This window comes from Papio anubis, chromosome 8 (assembly GCF_008728515.1).
Source record: "Papio anubis isolate 15944 chromosome 8, Panubis1.0, whole genome shotgun sequence".
Taxonomy (NCBI): Eukaryota; Metazoa; Chordata; class Mammalia; order Primates; family Cercopithecidae; genus Papio; species Papio anubis.
The window spans coordinates 86,269,095-86,293,813 of record NC_044983.1 but is presented as its reverse complement, the minus strand read 5'-3'; the positions used below and the strand labels follow the sequence as shown (position 1 = coordinate 86,293,813).

Sequence of the window (24,719 nt, the reverse complement as noted above, 5' to 3'; positions counted from 1 at the left end):
TCTCCAGGATCCTCTTCCCAGGAATTCCTAAGAAACTTCACTAGCCTTTTGTGGTAGCCTCTTCCAATATTTAAACTGTTTTTGTTACAGAAAGAGAAATATAAAATGATTTATTAAAAGTTGATTAATTATTTGATTTAGAAGTTAAGAGAGAAGATGAGTAGTGGTTCTTTGCTGTTTTGGCAGAGAACACGGAAAGTCTGATAAAATGTATCAATCATCCCTTCCCTATTTCTCTCAAAATAAATATAGGCAATGTGCAATAACATTTTATATTTAATTTTATATTAAATTTCCAGGGGTTGATTTTACCCCGGTTAAGAAATCTTGTGCAAGCAACTTTAAGTAACAAATCAAGGACAGAAATTTCCTATGTAATCTGACTGTGAAAGGGAGATTTCTGTCATGAGTTTGGAAATATAGATTATAGCAGGTCCTTGAATAGAGTTGTTTCATTCAACTCCGTTTTGTTATAACGTAGAGAAGGAAAATAACTGATTCCCCACAGAGGCCACTGTTTGTGTGGAGTTTGTATGTTCTCTCCATGTCTATGTGGGTTTTCTCCAGATACTCAGATTTTCTCTTACCCCACCAAAGATGTGCACATTATGTTCACTGGCCTGTCTGAATGGTCCCAGTCTGAGTGACTGTGGGTATGAGTGTGAATGCACCCTGTGATGGGACAGCATCCTGTCCAAGGCTGGTGCCTACTTGGTGCCTACTTGGTGCCTGAGCTGCCAGAATAGGCTCTGGTCACCTGTAACCCTGAACTGAAGTAAGTGGGTAAATAATTGTCTCATTTTTTTTATAAGTCTTTCGTAAATGTATATATAGCTTACACTTATTTCAATATTTAGTATTAGAAATGTTTTGGGTCTTTATTTAGAGGTTTTATGATGCTTTTTTGACTAGAAATATGTTATAGGAACTTAACTCTTATTTACATCAATTAGCCTATGGTAAAATTGGTTTTGTTATGTATTGTTTCACTTCAAGTCTCAGTTTCCAAGAACCTATCAATGATGTAAAGTGAAGACTTACTGTTCTGTCTTCACCCTAGTGAATAGTTTCAATCAAATACAACAAGGATAATAATTTTTCATATATTCAACAAAAATTAATTTAAAAACACATCCTTATTTTTTTCATTGAAATATGTTTCTCTGACTGTGCTCTATTTTAAAGACACAATCCCTATGAATTTTTATGAGCCAACTAGGACATAGACACAGTTAGCTCTATGCACAATAAAGAGATTTTGAAATGTAAAATATAAAGGGCAAAAATTTGGGGTTAGGAATTCAGAATACAAGTAGAAATGCAAAGAAACAATTACATTAAATAGTAAAACAAAAACTCAATGACTGGAAATCTCTTACAGTCCATTCTAATTTAAGCGGGTCTGGTACAGACATAATGATTTGTCAAGCTCAAGCTTGGAAAAGGATCACAGCAAGAGAGCAACAGAGGGCAGAGAGAGAGAGAGAGAAACCAGTGGAAGAGACTCAGAGACACTAGAAACAATTCTATTATTTCCACTTGTATTTTAAAAATAAAGGTCAAATGGTAATTGTCCCTATTTGATTCTTGATGAATCCACAGAAGGGACCCTGATCAATCACTTTTCAATTACAGAAGTTTTCCCTCCTCCAAGGTTTCACTTTTCATAGTTTCAGTTACTTGCAGTCAACTGTGGTCCAAAAATATTAAATGGAAAATCCTAGAAATAAACAATTCATAAATTTTAAATTGCACACTGTTCTAAATAGTGTGGAGAAACCTTTTGCAGTTGCACCTAGGATGCGAACCATCCCTTTGTCCAGGGTAACCACACTGTATACAATACCCGTCCATTAGTCATTTAGTAGCCCTCTTGGTTATCAGATAGGAAAAAACATAGTATATATAGGGTTCTGTTCTATCTGGAGTTTCAAGCATCCACTGGGGGTCTTGGAACTTATCCCTGGCAGATAAATGTACTGTAATGGGATTTCACTACCCCTGTCTATATTATTTCCTTAGGTGGCTGGCCTTTGGCCAAAGTAGCACAGGTGACCTCCCTATGATCAGCACATTACCCAGGCATCTCTGGCTTTTTGGAACTATTTTTTAAAGGTTAATTTCCCATTAATAACTTTCTGGCAATTTAATTTTTGTAAAAAAAAATGACATAAACATGTTAAAGTGCATTTTATCAACAGCAATTAACTATTGCAAAGATCCTGAGTTAAAGACAAGCATAGAGATAGAAATATTAAAGAGTGCTTCTTATTCTGCTCAATCATAGTAAATTTGAGCCATTGCCTTCATTTTGGCAAAACATCGGCCTCCATGAGATATTTGGAAAATAATTTTCTATCCATCAGTATGTCTGCATCCCATAAATATAAAGTAATATTCATTCAGTTATGCATAATATATGGCACATGATATCATTGCAGATTAATAAATGCTTATTGAATAAATAAATGAATAATTAGGGAACAAATGACTAATGTTTTGGAAGCTGCAAACTCAACTAGAATAATGGTTGTCAAGTCTGACAAACTGAATTTTCACTTGGAAACCATTCACAATTCAAGCAAAATAAAAAAACTCTTTGTGCCACTCTGAAGTCAAAATTTATTTTAATCTTATAGCAAAGAGGATGGTGGAAGATTGAGGAAAAGTTAGTTATGTAAACGATCAAAACCCTATGGCCCACCCACTACAGATAGATTTCTAATTATCCTAAATTATTGTTTTTAATCTAAAGTTGACTAAAAATAAGTTCCCAGGAAAACCTTAAAATAAAATTAAACCGTTAAACCCATTAGTGAATGAGACAAGAATAATAACGTTCAGCTGATTCTCATGCCCAGCTTTCTTCTTCTTCTATTTTGAGTTAACTACTAAAAGCTTTTGCTATTTAGTCTATTTTTCCCACTGAGAAACCTTTTAAGAGAACAGAAAATATAATATTCGGTGTAGCAGGAGCTTCTTTTTAAGCAATGTTGCAGCTTCTTTTTAAGCAATGCAGCTTCTTTTTTAACATATAAATGAAGATCCAATAATTATATTGGGAAAAAGAAATTCCTCATTTGAACATATTTTGTGTCTGTTAAAATATGGAAATAATCCACATTTACGTCCAAAATTATATTTCATTGTCTTTAATTTGCAGGAGTAGAGAACTATTTTAATATAGCAATAGCATTCAAAACTGCTTGAGTTTAACTGAGAGTCTAAAGTCAAATTTATCATTTATCTTCCTCCCAAACAAAAGGAATCAGTTCTCCTTCTGTGTTTGATAAGATCTGTTAATGGCATTACTCTTTCTATACTCAATCAGGCAAGGTCTAGACTCTAAAAGTCACCAGCAATGTGCTTTTGCACACCTTTCTTACATAAAATCAAAATAATCCTTTTTCTATATCAGTCAAGTAACCAAGCACTTATTTAATGTATTACAGCAATTGCTGTAAGTGGTAGAGAACAATGGTCCTTGCTTCAAAGGAATTTATAATTATATTTGGAGACAAGATTAACATGCTAATGAAACAATTAGCAAACATAACAGAAGATATTATATAATTAAATGGTACCTCATGAAGGCGTAAACTATAATTACAGAAATTTGGAGAAAGCAAGTGATCCAAAAGAAAAGGAAAGGTTAGTGAATACACTTTAGTAATAATCATCATCATTATTATTTTGTGACAAGTATTTGTATATTAGTCCTAAATTCCACAAAATGGGTTCTTACATTGGCTCCCTTTTAAAGTCAATGAAATTGTGGTCCAATGAAAAAAAAAATGACCATTCAAACTCCTCATAGACAGATAGTGGAGGGACTTAAGTCCAAGCCTGGCAAGTCTGAGTTCTTTCTGCATTGCAATACTCTTTTTTTGGCATTGGGTGACCTCTAATGCCTGGAAAACTTTACTATGCTGAGGAGAAGAGCAAGGCTACTTGGGCAAAGTGCATAGCATGAGATTTGGGGAAGCGGGAATTTATCTCTTATCATCTCAAATGTTTATTGAGCTTGCAATATGTGCTAAACATTGTGCTGAGAATCAATGAAAAGCAAGATAGTTATGGCCTCTGCCTTCATGGAATTTAGGCTAGAGGTAAATCCCAATCAAAGAAACACCCTAATAAATATAAAATTGTAAATAATATAGGTGGTGTAGAGAGTGGTCCATGTTACAATGAGAATGCAGAATAGAAAATTTAACCTAATAAAGAAAGTCAGGGAAAGCTTTCATGAGACATATAGATGTGTATATGATTACATAAACATGGAAAAAATACACAAGACTACTTTAGGTAATAAAAATTGGTTATGGGGGATAGTATAAGGATATATGGTAGAAGAGGAAAAGAAATCTAAAATCAAGTAGTTTTCCGTGATTAAAATAGAATGCATACATTAAAAGCTATGGTAACCAAATGCTCTTGGTGATTATCTCAAGGCTGTGAGGTTTCAGATATTTTATGCTCTTTCTTATAATTTTCTATATTTTCAATTCTTTTTACAATAATGATGTGCTGTTTATATTATCTGGTTTGTGGGTATCTTAATCCTTTTGGGCTTCTCTAACAAATACTTCAGACTGAGTAATTTATAAGCAACAGAAATCTATTGCTCACAGTTCTAGAGGCTAAGTCGAAGATTAAGACACCAACAGATTTGGTGTTTGATGAGGGCTTGCTGCTCATCAATGGCACTTTCTATGTATCCTTACATAAGTGGAAGGGAAACACAAGCTCCTGCAGGTCTCTTTTATAAAAGGGCACTCATCACATGCATGAAGGTGGAATCTTTATGACCTAGTCATTTGCCAAAGGCCCTCCCTTTTAATGCTATCACTGTGGATGTTAGGTTTCAACATATAAATTTCCAAGAAACACATACATTTGGACCATAGCAGTGAGGGAAATATTTTCCTAAAAAAATTGTTCTTGAAAAAACCTGCACTTCAAAAGTGAGTAGTGACTTTTTGGTTATTTGTAATCTACATTTATTTCTAAAATTCTAAAATCTTTTTTTTTTTTTTCGAGACACAGTTTCACTCTGTCTCTTAGGCTGGAGTACAGTGGTGCACAATCTCAGCTCACTGCAACCGCCACCTCCTGGGTTCAAGCAGTTCTCATGCCTTAGCCTCGCAAGTAGCTGGGATTACAGGCACGTGCCACGATGCCCAGCTAATTTTTGTGTTTTTTAGTAGAGGTGGGGTTTCACCATATTGGCCAGGCTGGTCTCAAACTCTTGATCTCAAGTGATCCACCTGTCTCAGCCTCCCAAAGTACTGGGATTACAGGCGTGAGCCACCACGCCTGGCTGAGAATTCTGAAATCTTAAGGATTCATGGAGAACAACTCTAACTGTTCTATTAAACTGACCATTCTTGAGAAAAATGTAGTTGCAAAGGCAAAAAACTTAAACTTAGGTAGTGGCGGTGAAGATTAAAAGCAAAAAAGACAGAACTGGTTGGGTCATTGGATATGGAGGAAAAGCTGTCCACAAAATGAGCACCATGTATTTTAGAGATTACGGTTACAATTTTACCGCATTGATTTCATCCATTTAGTGGATATTGACGAGATAAGAAAAAAACTGCATTTATGTGAATAAATCATTCATCTAGCTTCCTCTGTAGACGATTTTTATTTTGAGCAGTAATTGATTTTACTTCACTAATGGCAACTCTTTCACAGCTGATGGAAAGAAAGTTCAATTAGGTTTAAAAAAGAATTTAAACATATGTGTGATAGGTGCAGCAAACCACGGTGGCACATGTATACCTGTGTAACAAACCTGCACATTCTGCACATGTATCCCAGAACTTAAAGTAAAATTAAAAAAAAAAAAAAAAGAATTTAAGCTTTTTTGGGGGAAGGAATAGATGAAAACCAGAAAAATAATTCTCTAGGTAAGATTGAAAATATAAAAAGATACGAAAAAGTTTGAAAAGGCCCTTAATACAAACGATTAAAGGAAACAGTAAAACTCTGTGAGTGCTCTGAAGAGCAATAGAGAAAATATGGCAAATGCAAAGTGATGGGATGGAGGATGGCAGGAACTAAGTCTAAAAGTAGACAATGATTTCTAAGTATAAAGGTAGGATAGCGGGAGGGAAAATGTGCAAAGAATGGAAACAATATCCACAGAAAAGAAGAATAACATTTCTACATTGTAGCAACCCCCACACTGTAAAAACCCTATGTATTAGATATATAAAGAGAAGAGATAAAGGCAGCAATTACAGCAATTACCTCTATAGTGTACATCCAAATATATTCTACTGTTAGAGAGAATTAACCATCTTTCCGTCAAGGATAAATTACCTGACAATGATTTTTAAAAATTGCCTTGGAATATTTTGATTTCTGATACAGGAAATACAAAGCAAAAACATGAAATTTTATTGAGATGATATGGCAATGGAAAGAGCTTGGGCTTGGTGTTCAGGCAGACCTCGGAAAACCCCAGATCCTTATTTGTGTAACTTTTGGCAGGTTATTTAACTTTTTGTATCAGATTGCTTAACTGTAGGCTATGAATGACAATGCATTCTTATTTTGTTTGTTTTTTTCTTAAAGATTAAATAAGATGAGGCAAGTTAATTGCCTGGTACATAATCACTTCATAAATGCATTTTCCTATTCAATTAGAAATTAAGCATTTCCTTTAGAAATTAAATAGTTTTAGAAATTATATAGAAACTGCCCTGACACAAAAGTTGACTTGACTACCATTTTTGTCAGAGAAAATTAGAACCAGTTTTTCTTTTTTCAAAAAATTATAACTAAGAATAAACCATTTCTATGCCATTTGAAAAAATCCCTTTAACATTCTCTCCTTTATAGATTCTCCAGACTTTGCTAATCTTTTAATTATGCAGCAGAATTTGACTTGTTGATTCTGCACTCTTCCTCCAGGGAAGAATGCAGTGCCCCAGTCCACACTGCAGGTTTGAAGTGACCTGATTTAGAAGCAGATGGTGGTGATGCCAATGAAATGTCTTCCTAGGAAAGAAGAGTTTTTAAAACCACTTTGGGTTTTTTTTCTCTCTCCATATCTTTGTGAGCTTATCAAAGATTCCCAAAGCAAGTAAATGGGTTTCAGTTAAAGCAAGTAAATGGGTTTCAGTAATTGTTGAAGTGAAAAGTAGACCTAAAAATCAGTGAATGATAAGGACATCCAATGGCTACAGGTTAGTTCTAATGTCCAAATGGAATCAATAATCATAGGCCCAGTAATAGTTTAGAGTGAGTCCTGGTAAGAGTGTAAGACTTCAGTTTTCAGTCTCTAAAAATGTGGTTAAAAGTACACCTGTATAGGATATAATCAGATAGTGTTTCTTAGCTTTGTACATAATTCTTCATAATTTTTAATTCTCAAGAAATAAGGATAGCACAATATGTGAGAACTCCCCAAAAATCTATACTAGTTGGGTGATCACAGAGAAAGGCTAAGGAGAAGAAAACCAGGGTTACAAAGTCTAAGTTTTGGCAGTTGCTGAAGCTACAAAGAGCTGTCAAGACCGTAGGAGAAAAGAAGGGCATCAGAGGCATGGCTCTAGCAGGAAAAGAATGGGAAAGCAGGACTCCTGGGAATAAAAACAGTCAGACGGTCAGGAAGGGTGAGGGTGTCAGGGGATAGAATCCTGGGCAGCTCAATGGGACCAGGAAGCCTAACAACAGAATTCTCCCTGACTTCAGTGTTTCCCATTATAGATAGCTACAGATTTTCCTGATTGATCCCACAATTAGTAAGAACTCTCTGGAGTTTAAACTTCATGCCCCTTGTCCTCTTGGGGAAGGAGATTATCTTCCTCTAAAATATGAGAGGGTAAAGAGAAGTCCTTGAGACTGAATAAGCAGTTATTTGATCTGTAGGAGGCTCAACTTTTGCCTGCCTGGCATCTATTCACCTTTATCCTGAAACACCATCCCAGTTCTATTTTGCATTATGTTTTCTTGAAAATGGTTATTTGTCCAGGGATATGCATGAGATCTAAGCCAGGCTATCATAATTCAAAAACAGGATTTGCTGAGAGTTATTGGGAAATAAAAGCAGTTTCTCTGAGTGTTTGCTAAGCCGGCGGCAATATGAACCTTGAGCTTCTAGGAACCATCTTGGCCTCTCAGTGAGAGGGCCCTCCCAAGAGAACAGCTAACACAGGGAAAAGAAGAGGTGAGAGACAATGGGAGACAGATTTTCAGCAACACTATTCGAGTAGCTACCTCCAGCACACGTGAAATCTGTCTCTAGACCTATAAGACACGTGAGGCAGACAATTATTTCCTTAAGTCAGCTTAATTTATGTTTCTGTCACTCACATCCAATAATTCTTGCCTACTACAGAATCATTTGCCCTGCTGTGACTTCTCTGAAGTAGGGCCTAAGAGGAGTTGAGAAAAATCTGTCAAAAGTATGTTATTCTCTCTACAGCTTTGTGGTTCCTCTGACTCCATCCCTCATCTGGCATGCAAAGCATTATGAAAATCATGCCTCTCTCAAAAACAGCATACATCTGCTAGCCTGTATCAGCTTATACCAAGAAAACTACTTAAAGCCTGGATAGAGATCAGCCCACTACCTAGTTTCTAGAGCCAAGCCTTGGTTCATGGATAGAAAGAAGTTCTAACTGGACTCTGTGTTCTCTGCTAGTTTACTGATGGCCAGTTCAGGGCTTCTCTGAATACCTGGAGCACAGTTCTGCCAGTGCTCCTTAGCCAAATTTGTATTGCTGAAACCCAAGCCTGGCAAGCCCAGTCTGTCCATTGCATGTTAATCTGATGTACTCTGGAGTTTGGTCTTCACTTTGTTCTCTTGACATATAGCCACACCATCTTTGTCTCTTTTCTTGTTCCTTCCTGTGTATCTCTCAGTCATGCCACACTTGCTTAGCTGAGTACCTGGGACTGTGGCCTGCTCTATTCTCCAGGAACTTAAGTCTTGGTACTGCTTTCCAAGACTTCAGCTTAGTTGAAGATGGTATAGGCTGTGTTAAGCAGGAGATCTCTCCTGTCCACTATTGGAATTGCAATAAGCTTTGCAGTTGCAATGTCATGCAGGTTATGCTACATGCTCTTTGGACCAACTTACTGTATGTTCCATGAGTACTGACCCTTCCTTCTTTTCTTACTGCCCACAGCATATGTCCACTTAAGCAGTGTAATAGATAACTCAAGAAAGAAAGTGGCTTCATCACCTAACTCATCAAGCTTTAGAATGTATCTGTCATGCACAAATACAAGGTGAAGCATTTTTTCTGTTTCCAAAGAAGCAAAATTCTGCTCCTTCCAAGTATTATGGGACTTTATCTCATTGATGCATGAAAACTGTCTTCAAATATTAGAAAGACTTTTCATAAAATATTCATATTCTGAATGGCCCTACAGAGCAGAACCAAGCAGAAGTTAAGAGAGACAGATTTCAGTTTGGTTTAAGAAAGAGCTTTTTAAACTTTCAGAGCTAGCTCAAGATGGACTATGCTCTTTTAGTAGGTGGTGATATTTTTGTCACTCTGGTGTGCTTCAGTGATTTAACAAGTACTGGGTTGAAATCCCAGTGCTCAGCACCCAAAAAATTGTTTTAGCTTGGAATAAAGAACACTTGATCAGAAGACATCAGTCATCTATCTCTAGTCACAGACTCCCATCTGAGGGCCCTGGGATGCTTTTCTGTATGTTCACTCTCTGACACAGAAGTGAAACTTCCATCTGGTCGACCATTTGGTCTACCCTGACAATCTGGAACTCCAAAGTGCAGTGTGCTGGGAAAATGGGTTTTGGTCTCCAGGGGATCTCTCCCCTTTTTCTGCCATAATTAACATCACAAGGATTTATGCTAAATTCATCGTAGTTCCCTATAACTAACTGCAAAATGTAGACAGACTAACTTTCTGATGAATGAGAACACTTTTGATGAACCATGAAGTTTCCTCTTAATGATCTTTCCTCTATTTATTCTTGCTCTTTAACTGGTGTGATGGTTCCCGTTTGTAAGCTACCTAGCTGTAGATTTAGTTTTTGCTAGGTTAGTTTCTTTTACAAACAAGTTTTAAGGGCTCTAAGTATCTTTTCTGAAGAGTCACTTTATAAAAGTTGAGAAAAATGTGAGTTTAAAACATCGCTAATGAGTCTGGAAAGGGTGCAATAAGGCTCACTAAAATGATTGAGAGATTAATAATTTTTTAAAAGAAAATGAAAGATTAAGCATATTTGTCCCAGAAATAATACAGTTAAAATGAGGCTTGACAAAATCTGGGAAATTATGAAAGTTTTATAAGGTGGACATGATATCCTTCAGGATTACTTCAGAATATTACATTGTATGCACTTCTCTTAAAACTTGAGAAAAATCAAAGTTTTCAACAATATTTTGCCCCGATGACAAAAACATTATTTGACCTTCTTCTCCTTTGCCATGCAAAATATCCCAAGTACCATCCACAGAAACAAGCTGGTCTTTTGTTCCACACTCAACCAATCACTATATGCAAGAAAAACTCAGGAAAACTTTCCGAATGTCTGAACATAATGAAAAAGATCTATCAATTTAATAATTTAAAAGGTGATGGAAAGCTGGGCTTCCCATGCCTTCAAATTTCTCTTACTTTTACGCACGGTTCTTTTCACTTCTAAAGTTGCTGCTCTGAATGAAATCTTTGGAATGCATATATTAGGAATGTAATTTCTGACAAACAGTCACTATACAAGGATTCTAATACAGCAACAAACAAGTAGGATGATTCATGGAATTCTCATTAGACTGAAATTATACTGAGCATTGAGCTTAAGCTCGTGCCTGGGCTGGCTTGAAAGGTGATTACAACTGCTAGACACTTTCCTTGGCATATAAGGACATGTGGTTGATATAGGTAGTTTGGTTTTGAAATATACTAAAAACATTCTGTATGATTAAGACCTGAGATATCTCCAACCTTGGTAATATTCATATACAGAAATCTTTGCAGAAATCTTTGCATAGTTATTTTGAGGTTAAATGTATCTGGGGTTTGTTTTTCTGGGATTTATTTGCATTCCTGAGAGAAAAGCTGACTGAAAAGATCCAAGTAATTCGAGGGAAAAAAAAAAAAAACTGCAGTGAACTACTTTTAAGGAAATTTCTCAAATGAACATATTGATTTCTTAAAATGAAAGATTAAAGAAATAAATGACTGAAACAAAAGAGAAAAACCAGTAGAGTTAGATTTGGGAATTATGACTGCTATCTAAAGGTGTGTGAAGAGGGCAGTATATTTTTGTTTTCTTAAGACTTTTTTTAAAATCATTACACTACTCTATATTTATCATTTGTTCATTTAAAAACCACTTATAAAACATGACCTTTTAAAGTCCATAAGTTTACATGATGCTTTTTTAATGTAATTTTATGAGGAAAAATGTACTTAATTTTGATATTTAAAATAATTATACTGCAATATAGACACAAGCTCTAATTATGCTTCTGAACAATATTTGCTTTTCATAATCAAGCATAATATTTTAAGAGTATTTTCATGAGACAAAAGGAAAAAAATTAAGTAGCCACATATGTTCTTATTATTTTCCTTCTTTCTTTCCAAATATTCTCAAAGTGGATAAGTCACTCCTCAAGCATGGCAAATATGATGTTTGTAGCAAAAAGACTTGAATTTTTAGAGATGGCAGGAATGTGATTGGGTAACACTGTCTTAGAACGTTCTTACACAAGGAACAGAATATTACTTAAACAAGTTCAAGAAAATGCAGTGTGTTAGGAAGATACCAATTTAATGGACCCCAAAGTGAAGTCAAAACTCCAGATATAAGGAAAGGCAGGAACCGGGTAGTCACAGGGACCTCCGCAGCAAATGTTCATAGACTCTGACTCTCATAGCCTACCATAAACAGTGTGAGACAGTGAGTCTGACTGTTTTGGTCCAGGTTATATATTACTGGCTCCTTCAGGCCAGGCTGTACTCTTGATTAAATTAGAGTGGTCAGGGATATTGAATGAGGCAGGATTTGGAGGAAAACTTATATTCTTAGAAGGTGAGTGGAAGGAGAAAATAATTGGCATATATAGTGCATTTGTTAAAATAATTAAAACTTGGATCATGCAAAGATATAAGTTATCAGTTGTTTCAAATATAGCTCCAAAATTTCCATGCCAATGTTTGAATTAGTATTAGTAAAAGATCAAAGACTGATACTGACATCCCTTTCTTAAAAAAAGGAATTACGTCAATATAATTCAGAAGTCTCTACCTAATATATACTTTAGCTCCAAATTAAAGTTGAACATCATTATGATCAGAAAACACTTGTTGTTACTAATGCATATGAGAGAAACTGGTGGTAATAATTATTCCTTTAGACTTACTGTATAAATCATTATATATACTTATTTAACATTTAGTAGTCTTAAAGCTATGCCAAGTAACCCAAATTAATAACTATATAAATAAAATAGCAAAAGAGGCTGACAAGATCTATTGAAAAGTGTTTCATTAATATGAATAATATTAATATTAATATAAATTAAATGTAACATATTAAAAATCTTCATAACACCCAATTCTGGAACTATTATGGCTCTCAATAAATGTTCCAAACCCAAATGTTGTTTAAACTTCAATACTAATTGTAAGGAGGAAGAAATAATCAGCATACATAACAAAGCATTAGCATCTCAATGTCTAACACCTAAGCCACAAAGGGAGCCTCTGCTCTTTTATTCTTTAAAGTATGATATCCCAGTAAAGTACAACATGGCTTTCTTTCTTTCACAAATAAACATTCTTCCCCAGTAGCAATTTGTTTTTGTTTTTGTTTTTTTCTTTCTATGTCTGGCTTATTTTACTTAACATACTGATCTAGTAGCAATTTAAAGAGTCAACTATTCCCCCTGTATGCCTGTCCTTCAGTAGATCCGCAGTGACATATAAAGGTGTTGCAGCCTGGCTCAAATTCTTTAATAGCTTTTCCCTGGCCTTCAGGATAAAGTTGAAGCACTTTTGCAACCACAGAATGCAAATTCCATCTTTTCTGGTCCTTTCTTTCCTCTCCAGATTCATCTTTCATTCTCAGCCTTCCAGCTGATACTTTAGTAGTAAGAAACTACTTGTTGCTGCTCATCACCTTCTTCTTCCAGGCCTTTTCTCATGCTTCTCCCTCTGATTAGAATATTCTTCTCTCCACCCCTTTCTTTACCTAAGGAATTTCTAATCTCCCATAATGACTCAGCTCCTGTAAATGTTCCCTGAGCTTACCAAATGGGGCTAAAATTTCCTCCCTGTTGGGACTTATGGTCCAAAAGTGTCCTGCACATGGCTCAATTACAGCATTTATGAATTATATTGATATGATCAGCTAATTGGTCTATTTCTCCATAAAACCATAAGCTGGTTCCATGTTGTGCCACCAATACCTACTATGGACTCGATATGCAAGAGTTATTGTTGAGTATAGTTACCCGTGAATACTGTTTCTGTTAACAAAATACTTAAGCCATTGGATGAAGAATTTGAAACCCCAATGAAGTCAAGAAATTTATAAATTGGTTGTTTAAAAAATATTCAACTCTTTGAGTGAAGTGAATTTAGTCTTTTAATTTTTCTTAATAGTTAGCCTCAAAAAAATGTCTGTTTTGTAGATGTAGCCCAAGGGCATTTTCTTGGCATCTTGACTCACTGCCTGGAGTCATCTCAACACTTTGCCTGAGGCAAGACAGTGATTTTTCAAGCAATGGACACACTGATAGGTCTCAAGACATGGCTGAAACGGTGGTTTTTCATATAAGCGTTTTGTAATTGTGACTGTCACAAACAATCTGATTTGGTTCAATTGCCTAAAGCAAGCAGCATATTTCTATTGCTCTATACCCTAAAGACCTAATTATTTTATATTTTTAAGCATAGTGAGAATATAAATAGAAACTTCAGAAACGTTATGCCAATACAAAAGAGAGATCTATATAGGCAAAATAAGTAAAAGAATGGATCACTGTATACACTGGCTCTCCAGAGATAGTTGTGTCCTCAGGTAACAGTGATTTGGAATTCAGCACACCTGAATTGTCCAGATAACTGCTACAATTCTTCCATTTCATTGTGTTAATGTAAGAATGGCCTAAGAAAAATTTTTAAACAAAGCAAATTGAGATTAAGCCTAAATAACAAGGCAAAATTCTACTCTTTAAATTAATGGCAGAACTATATTTATTTATAATGCATACTTTTCTTTTACATTTTGCAAAGTGGAAACAATCTAAAAACACTTTAGGGGAGCTTTCTACAAAAGATCATTATTTTCTGCTTCAAAGTCAATTTTTCAGAGCATTTTAATTACTAAAGAAGTATATCAGAATTAAGCATAGGCAAACATTGCAAAATATACCCTCTACATTGTTCCTCCCTTTCTTCTTCCTGGATATGAATGCATTCACGCTCTCTGCCTCATTTATGGAATCCAATGATAAAAAAATTTCTTACTTAGTATTATGTGTATCAATGGTATGGAAGAGCTCGTGTAATTCTTCTCCACTGAGAACACCATCTGCAAAATATGCTTTGAATTCTTCAAAGGATAATTTTCCATCATCTGAAATGGCAAGAACGAAGAGACAAATTTATTTTAATATTGTACATTGTTCTATCTTTTGCTTAATAAAACTTCGTCCAAACGCTTGTGCATGTACACATATGTATTCAAAAAGAAAGAACAGCTGAAGGTGTTAAAAAGAAAAATAATTTAACATATCTTTGTATGACATAGAACACAGACGTGTACAATCTAATAAAATATAAGTCTACATGGTTCTAGGTATTTTTTTGGTTCATTTATTCACATGACAAACATTTAACATTTAATGAACTATTTAACAGACCATACAAGAAAGGTATCCACATAACCAAATAAAGAGCTCAACACAGAGTCAATTATTTCGATGTTTTACCTTTGTGGTACCAAACACATATAGGACCTAGCAGATTGCAGGATAAATATGATGTGTTTAATAAATGTATATCAGAGTAGCTGTTATATTCTAACAAACTATGTCCATTCCTATGCCCTTTAAATCAGTGAGTACCTTTAAAGCGAAAGACGTTTTACTTACTGTAGGGCACAAAGGTGAAACCCAGTCAGAGAGATAACATATAATAAAAGAGATCATAAAAAAGATAACATATACAGACATTATAAGTATTTTATACAGTAGAATACGGTTAATGCAATGAGACAGAGGTATTTTAACTGTATGGGAGTCTGGGTAATAAAAGATTCTTTTCACTTGGGGGCCTGGGGGGTTTTAGTAGCATTCGTCCTGACTTTGGACAACAGGTAAAATCTAGATCAACAGAGATGGAACAAACACATTACTAACAGGCAAAAGATTTGTACAAAACACAGCAGCAGCAAACCTAGAGAAACGAATGGACCAGAAAAGAGAGGCAAGTATCTTTCTCTCCGTACAGGGAGCTAATTTTTCAGTTATCTCGGATAAGCTGACAAAGAACTGTAAATGATAGTAAGATCCTTTCCATCTATAATGAAAAAACTGAGGTTTAAGGACGATGGAATTTGCCGAGGGTCACAAAACTCCTATAATGTAGTTCTACCAACAACGCTATACTGAACAAAGTGGAATTCGTCTTTGAGGAGAAGAATATTTGATTTAATAGAATTAGCTCCTCTAGATTCATCTAGAACATTTTGTTTCCCCAAAATATGGCCCACACATTGCCTGGAGTACTGCTGAAATGCAGATTCCTAAGCCCCACCAGAAAATTAGAATCTCGCAGAGGGCATGGAGGGGTGGGTAGACAAGAAATTTGAATTTTTACTATACAGGATAAAATAAGCCTAATCATAGAATTACTTATTTTTTTTCAGATAAGGACTTACAGACTACAACATTTTTTAAAAAAACTTATTTGCAAAAAATATAAATATAAATACTCCTGGAAGATTTTAAATTGTATTTAATTTTGCTTTTCAACACAAAAGGCACAATAATCTAATTTTCCAGTTAATTTTTGCCAACATCTAACTGGGCAGACACAGCCTTAGAAGTAGAATAAATCCAGATCTGAATCAAGCACAGATCCAGCCAACCCAGCTTTGCCATTCAGGTGACATAACAACCCATTGCAAAATGAAATTCAATCCCCAGGCTCATCAATTGCCTAATTTTGTGTTTCTGTTTTTGAATGAGGTAGTTATATGCCTCATATGACTATTTTAAACTTAGCCCCATGTAACCTGATAGATATGCTAGACAAGACATAGTGTGGTCTTTCTACTGTGTATCTCCTTGCTTTGATGAAAAATACATTGCCAGGTTGAAAAACTGGAACAAATCAGACTGAGGTTAAAGAGAGAAAAAGAAAGACCTTTTCATGTACTATTAAAAAAAAAATAAAAGAAAGAAAAAAGAAAAACAGAAATTGACCCACTATTTCCATCTCCAACACTATGATATGTAATGAATGTAATATGTATATATTGATGATGGAATATGTTTTCCTTGGTGAATGGCTAATATTTCTCAGGTGAGTGGAAACAGAGTATTACTGCACTCGGGTTGCCTGTGCACCCTGTGGATAGGGTGGGCCCCGGTAATACTGCTTTATAATTATGATAAGTAAGTGATTTCAAATAATAATGTGCATTCTATCAAGTAAAAGCATCGATTAATAAGTGCTCTGATGCTTCTCTGGGGATAAAAGCCTTTTATTTAGAAAAAAAAAAACACAACCCTCCTATTAGAAGAAAATATATAAAAAGAAAAAGGAAGCATTAGCTTACAGTCTTGGCCTGAAGGGTGGAAAGTATGCTTTGAAAACCTGTTGTGACCACATGCAGTATTCCTGAAAGACTTCACTTTAGGTGGCCACACGTTTAAAGAAGCAATTGCAAAGAGTTACTTTTGAAGACTTATATACTAGAGCCTTAATGTTAAACAAAAGTATTACATTTTTTTAAAGGAAAGGGAAAAATATTCCCTTGTAGTGTGATTCTGTATTTATAAAGCAATTATAAATTTTTATTAGAAACATTTTATTCAAACTTCAACTTTCCTGTTGATATTTGCTTTTAAAATGGAACAACAGAGTTAACCTTTGATTTATATGGGTTTGGCTCACAGAATAACCAAATCTTGTAAGGTCTCATTTCCTATGGTACCAAATTTGAACTTTTACCACCAAAGGGCACAGGTTTTTCAATTGGAATTACATGCTTTGTCCAAGTTTATCCTGAAAATAGTTGGCCCACCTCTGCTTTACTTAAAAATTATCCTGGCCTTATATTCCAAATTCCAATAAATTTTTTGAGATGGAGGCAGCAGAGCACAGTTGCTTAGACCACAGTCTTGGGATAAAAAAATCTTGAGTTTTAAACATGATTTGCCTTTTGCTAGTACAGCACTTTATCCACTCTTTCATCAAATGTTTATCAAGGTCCTAGTATGTGCCAAAAACTGTGTTTTGTATTAAGAACACAGGTAGACAAGCTTTTATGGATCTTATAATTATGACACAGTAAATGGTACAATATAATAAGGGGGATTCTACGAGACACAGGGTGATGTGAGAGCATTTGGAAAAAAAAAATTGGTCCAGCTATAAAGGGATAGGGAAGGTTTCCCAGAAGTGGCACTTGTGATGAGACACAAATGAAAAATAGGGGTTAGTGAAGGAAGATCTTTCAAGAGAAAGTACTCCAGGCAGAGAGAATGCAAACGACAAGGCTAGGAGGCAAGAAAGGACTTGGGTTGGAAATTGAAAAGAAAACTCAGTATACCCAGCCAAAGGGTATATATTTGGAGGATAGAAGGAGTCAGATATGAAGAGGAAATATCATGAGAGAGAAACCATCAAAATTATGATAAAGAGTTTTTAATTTACCCCAAGAGTGCTCAGGAGCCACAGTCATATTTTAGAAACCTTACTGTGGTTGCAGTAAGTAGAATGGAGTGGAGGGGAATGCTATGAGAAGACTTGTTGACAGGGCATTGCAGAAGTCCAAGCAAAAATCAAAGGTGGCAGAGACAGAATCACCACACATTGGTGATAGGTAGAGGTGATGCGTGAGAGACAGCAAGTAAGTCAAGGATGAGACTTGCTTTCCAAACTGAGCAACAGATGGATGGTATCATCATTCATTGCTAGAGAGAACACTGAGCAAAAGCATAGAGTGAGCTAAAGAGTGTTCTTCTGGATATGTTGAGATTAGGGGTACTTGTGGAGTAAGTAGAGGCATTTAGTGCACAGTAGTGGAATCACAGGGGTCTAGAAAAGTCAAATGGGGGATAGGGGCTTGAGGTGTATGTTTGGGAGTTACCAATATCAAGTAATTGAGGTCTTAGAAGTGAGTGAGTTCTCCCAAGGAGAATGCCTACAACGAGGAAGAAAAGGGCCCAGAAAGAACTTTGGAAGTGCCAACTAACTCTTTTAAGTTTCAGATTTCGTAAATGCCTGGCTATTGAGAGGATTAAGAGAGAGGCTATATAGAAAACACTTAACACAGTACCTAGCACATAGTAAGAGTTCAACAATGGTAGATATGGATTTACTAGTTCACTCTTGCTAAGTGAAGATCATTTATGTGTTTTTAATTTCCATTTTCTACTCTTCCTTGAAAAATATTTATTGAGTACACATAGAAAATGGGTATTTGAGGTGCGTTTAATGATGGAAATTTTATTTTTATTTTTTTAAGTAATCAGGTTTGTAAATCTTAAAATTAGTGCTTCTTTTTTTTTTTAAAAAAAAAAAAGACTATTTAAACACTAATTTAATGTCTCCTTCAAGCTGCATCCACAAACATGACAACAACTAGAGCTCTGATGTAAGTATTGCCCCTCCCCCCAGCAATTTTAAGCCTATTTTTGTGAGCATTTAAAATGATTATGCTCTCAAAACACTGTTTTTTTCACTTACGTATTACTTTAGCATTTTTGAGCACTTTAAATATTGTAGTTTATCAAAATGAAAACATCAAAACATTATCATGTTCAATAATAATAATGGAATCCTTAGAACAAAATGAACTCATAGAAATTACTGAATTTAATTACTCTTATTCTGACATTTTCGTGTCATATATTTGTTTTAAAACAACTTACTAACAATATATAAATGAAAATAAAATACCTCTTCTGATTTTAGCTCCAACATTAAACCTTAGATGTCATAATTCATAATTGATGTCATATATTAAATCTCATATATTAGATGTCATAATTAAAACAACAAAAAGCTGAAAAAACCTGAAATTCAATGACTTTTCTTCAACTCATTGGACAACTGAAGTCAGGGTAAACTGCTATCCCAAATCTGGAAAGACAGGTAAAAGCAGAGAATCACAGCTAAGATCTGCTTATTTGGAACAGAAGCTACTGTAGCCATAAACTGAGAGGGACCCTTTAATGGTGGTTTTGATGAATTGCTGGAGGCTGATTGTGGACGAGCAGGAGAGGAGAAACTGCCGGGGGTGCAGCTGTTGCTGAACCTCCATCCTTTGGTGGGTTTTATCTCCAGAAACTTCACCAGTTTCTCACAGTGAGGCGGTAAGAAAGATTCCTTTGTGGCTCTGGCAGGAGGAGGGGAAGAGTTATCAACAAATATACCCCAAATGTTCTCCATAAAAAAGGTCTACCTTCCAGGTCAAAGACTTTACCAGAGCCCTGTCCCACCTGAGAAGACAGGCATTTTTCTTATTGTCGTTTATACTAACCTTTCTTCCCCAACTTATAGCGTGGAGAGCTAAGAAACACCTGCAAAGGTGTCAGCCCAGGCACACAGGCCCACAAAGAAACTCAGATTTAATCATAAGTTTAGAGATCAAGTCTGCTTCCCCACTCCTTACCACCACAGAAGGACTCCTGTATGATAATGGTGAATGGTGAACGAAAGAGCCGCCAGACTTAGTCCTTTTGAGGGGGAGTACTTAGGGAAACTCAGTCAACAAAAAAACCAAAAAGACACAAAAGGAATTTGAAGCTTCTGGCGCTATCACTAGAGCAAACATTAAACACAACCCAACCTGGTGAGATTGACATAAATCCTCATACTAGAGACTTATTTATCTCAGTTCCCATTACCTGATACATCATGCCTGGCTTTCACACACAAAAAAAATTCACAAATCATGCTAAAATGCAAGGAAAAGCACAGTCTGAAGAGACAAAACAAGCATTAGAACCAGATTCAGATATGACACAAATCATAGAATAATGAAACAAGAAATTTAAAATAACTATGATTAATATGGCTCTACTGGAAAAAGTATACAATATGGAAGGAAAGATGGGTAATGTAAACAGACAGATAAAAATTCTAACAAAGAATGAAAAAATACTGGAAATATATAAAAACTGTTATAGAAATGAAGAATGCCTCTGTTGGGCTTATCAGTGGACTGTCATGACACAACTGAAGAAAGAATCAAAAAACTTGAGGAAAGGTCAATAGAAATGTCAGTATTTCTCCTCCCCTGTGGCAATTTTAATCTAGTTTTTGTGAGCATTTAAAATTATTGTCTTTTTAAAACACTGACTTTCTGAAACAGCAATGCATAGCAAAAAGAGAATGTAAAAAAATCCAAGAACTCTGGGAAATTTCAAAAAGTGTTACATGTAATTGGAATACCAGAAGAAGAAGGAGAGTAGAGGGCAAAAGAAATATTTCAAGTAATAACGGCCAAGACAAAACTCATGACAGAAACCAAACCACTGATCCAGGAAGCTCAGAGAGTACCAAAGAGGATAAATCTCCCCTCGCCCAAAACCAAACTCATACCTGAGTATATCAGATTCAAACTACACGATACCAAAGACAAAGAGGAAATGTAGACAGAAGGAGAAGAAAACAAGCATCTCCACTATAGAGGGCTAAGGAGAAGAATTACAGTTACAGTGGACTTCTTGTCAGAAACAATGCAAGCAGTAAGAATATGTAGTGAAATATTTAAAGCATTAAAAGAAAACATCACAATCTAGAATTCTGCATCTGGTGAGATTACTCTTCAAAGGTAATGATGAAATAAAGACCTTCTCAGACAAATAAAACTGAACAAATTAATTGTCAGCAGAACTGCTCTGCAAGAAATGTTAAAAGAAGAAAGATCCAAAATCAACATCTGAGTTTCAACTTTAGGACACTAAAGAGAGAAGAATAATTTAATTCAAAATAAGCAGGAGAAAATAAATAATAAAAATTAGGGCAGAAATCAATGAAATTAAAAACAGGAAAATAATAGAGAAAATAAATAGAACTAAAATATGATTGAAAAGATTGATAGAATTGATAAACCTCTAATCAACCTAAGCAAGAAAAATGAGAGAAAACACACATTATCAATATCAAAAATGAAGGAAGAGTTAATCATTGTTCCCACAAACATTTAAAATTAAAAATTAGGAGAAAATCTAAGTGACCATGATTTGAATGATGAGCTTTTAGATATAACACCATAAAAGAAAAATTAATAAATTGGACTTCATTGAAATGAAAAACTTTTGCTCTGTGAGGAGGGGAAACTGTTAAGACAATGAAAGACAAGCCACAGCCTGGGAGAAAATATTTGCAAAACACATATCTGAGTAAGGACTTGTATCCATATTATACAAAGAATTCTTAAACTCAACAGTAAGAAAACAAAAGCCAACTAAAAATCAGCAAAAGATCTAAACAGACTCTATACCAAAGAAGATATACAGATGACAAACAAGCATTTCAGAAGATGTTCCATATTGTCATTAGGGAATTGAAAAATTAAACAGTAATGAAATACAGAACCTGAAAAAACTGAAAATACCAATTTTTGGCTGGAAAGTGGAGCAATGGTAACATTCATTACTGGTAGAAAAGCAAAATAATACAGCCACTTTGGAAGACATTTTGGTACATTCTTATCTAGCAATCACATTCCGAGGTGTTTATCCAACATTTGAAAACTTTTTCCACTTAAAAACTTGCCTGTGAATGTATATCACAGCTTTATTCATAATCGCAAAAAATGGGAAAGAAATTATTTTTTTCATGTCTCTACTGAAGTAACCCAACTGAAGTAGAAGCATGGATAAAATAATTTGATATATCCACACAATGAAATACTATACAGTGATAAAAAATTATGCTATGAAGTCATGGAAAAACTTGGATGAATCTTAAATCCATATTGCTAACTGAAAGAAGCTAGTCTGAAAATGTTACATACTATATGATTCCAATTTTATGGTCTTTTGGAAAGGGCAAAAAGATCAGTGGTTGTCAGGAGTTTGTGGAGGTTGGAGGGAGGGTTGAACAGGACAAGCACAGAGGACTTTTGAAGGTGGGTAAACTATTTTGTATGACATGCTATGATAGATATATAACATGCATTTGCCAAAACCTATAGAACTTTACTGTGCAAAGAATGAACTTTAATGCATGCAAAATCTTAAAAAATAATTTAAGAGTTCAGGGAATCCCAGAATAGAATGCAGAATGTGACAAAACAATTTAACTCTATTAGGAATGTACAAAACAATCTCACTGGAGGGATTGAGGGAAAGTGGTGCTAACCTAAGTAACTATGGAAAATAGTGAAGTCTATAAGCTAAAGGCAAAAGAAAATGTATATAGGACTGTGCTGTAGTTGATGAAGCTGTTTTCCATAGGGTATGAGTTAAACATTCTGATACTAGTACACATGTAGACTGGGATTAAACAATTATGTAAATAGGTGTCTGAGGCTAGGAGCCAGTTTTCTCACTCTTGGAGTAAGAGGATATAGACAAGCAAAGAGAGAAATCTAGAATGATCCATGTGGTAATGGATTCGAGTCTCAGACATTAATATAAACTCATGTTTAGCTCAGTATAGGTACTCATAGGTATATACAGAAGCATTTATGGATATGTGCATACAATTGGGTTAGTGTACACATATGTATTTCCTTGCTTCTTAGCTGAGAGGGCTTAGAAGCAATGAAGACACATCAGTAATAATGAGCACAATTATCCAGACCTTGGTTTCTAATAACATTTTCTGATAAAAAAGACCTGAGTTCCTCAGAGAAATAATTTTTTCCAGACTGGAGTAGAGATTATCAAAGATGAGCCTGAAGCATCTGTTAATACCAGAATGTAAAAACTCCCCCACCCATAATTATGAGGGTATGTCAAAGGAACATAGGAGTCAACTAAAGGAGCTCCCAATGGCCAAAGTGGGAAAATTTGAACAACAAAACAAATTGAGTAATATTGGATTATAATCCAACGTATACAATAAATATCCATGTGTCCATAATGTTGTGAATAAATGTTAAATAAATAAATAAGAAAATAGACAAATCTCCCACGCAAAAGGATTCTAAATAATTAATGCAGATACTCAGACATCAAAGAGGTAGAGCATAACTCCCCTCTCCTTGGGTGTGGGCTAGGTATAGTGACTTTCCTCCAGAGAAAAGTATGAAAAGAGTTGAAAGAGTAAATTTTCCAGTGGAGAAAGCTGACAAACGCTACCTCAGCCAGGTGATCAATGTCATCATCAGCATCCTAAATCATACTGATCATATATATTCTTGATATGATATAATGGCATTTTACCTTTGTGGTCTTTCTCTCTCAAACACATATTTCCAGTCTAATTAAGAGAAAAACATCAGACAAATCCCAATGAAGTACGTGCTACAAAATAGCAGACCTAGTACTCCCTGAAACTTGTCAAGATTATCAAATCAAAGAAAGTCTGAGAAACTGTTTCAACCAAGAGGAGCTTAAGGAGACATAATGACTGAATGCAGTTTCAGTATCTTTAATGTGATCCTGGAACAGAAAAAGAATATTAGACAAAAACTAAGAAAAATCTGAATAAAGTGTGGATTTTAGTTGACAAATAATTTATCAACATGGATTTATCAATTACAACAAATGTACCACACTAATTAATTATAGAGTGGTTAATAACAAGGGAAACTTGGTTTCAGGTTATATGGGAACTCTGTACACGAGCTTCACAATTTTTCTGTAAATCTAAAACTTTTAAAATAAAAACTGTTTTGAAAAATTAGTTTGGGATGCCAAGGCAGAAGAATCACTTGAGGCAAGGAGTTTAAGACCAGCCTGGGCAACACAGTGAGACCCAGTCTCTACAAAAAAAAAATTTAAATTAGCTGGGTGTGCTGGTGTGCACCTATAGTGCTAGTTACTCACTAGGCTGACAGGGAGGATCACTTAAACCTAGGAATTCAAAGTTACAGTGAGCTCTGATTACATCACTTGCACTCCAGCCTGGGTGACAGAGTGAGACCTTGTCTCTAAAATAATAATAATAATGTAATATGATAATTATGTAGCATTAAAATACTTTAACATATTAAAATATATTAAAAGCTGACTGTTATCAACATGGCAAAATTAGTTATACTTATTCATATTAGATCTTGAAAGATAACATATATTTAACTCAGTAATCGACTCAACAGATTCAGTTTCTTAACTCTAGACATTCTACCCTGGCTCCATGTATTTTACAGATTATTTGGAGAAATGACATTCATTTCATGTGTCACTGCTTATAAAAGTAAGTATATTTTGACCTGTTATCTTGTGAGGCACTTTTGGTCTAAATTTTATTGACTATAGTCATCACAATAATTTCTTGACGTAGTTTCATCTTTTTATTTGTCTTTTCAGGAGGGGAAGGAAACTGAAATATGACAAGGTTAAATGATTCAGATGAGGTCCC

At 35.0% G+C, this 24,719-nt stretch overlaps 1 protein-coding gene across 1 annotated transcript in view; it reads right to left on the bottom strand.

Annotated features, from left to right (window-relative positions):
* The window catches only part of NECAB1 (N-terminal EF-hand calcium binding protein 1), a 174,659-nt gene that overhangs the window by 128,513 nt on the left and 21,427 nt on the right, over nucleotides 1–24,719 (bottom strand). Inside the window, exon 3 of the mRNA XM_003902951.5 lies at nucleotides 14,472–14,580. Coding sequence (XP_003903000.1) covers nucleotides 14,472–14,580 — 109 coding nt within the window. The remainder of the gene's footprint in view (nucleotides 1–14,471; nucleotides 14,581–24,719) is intronic.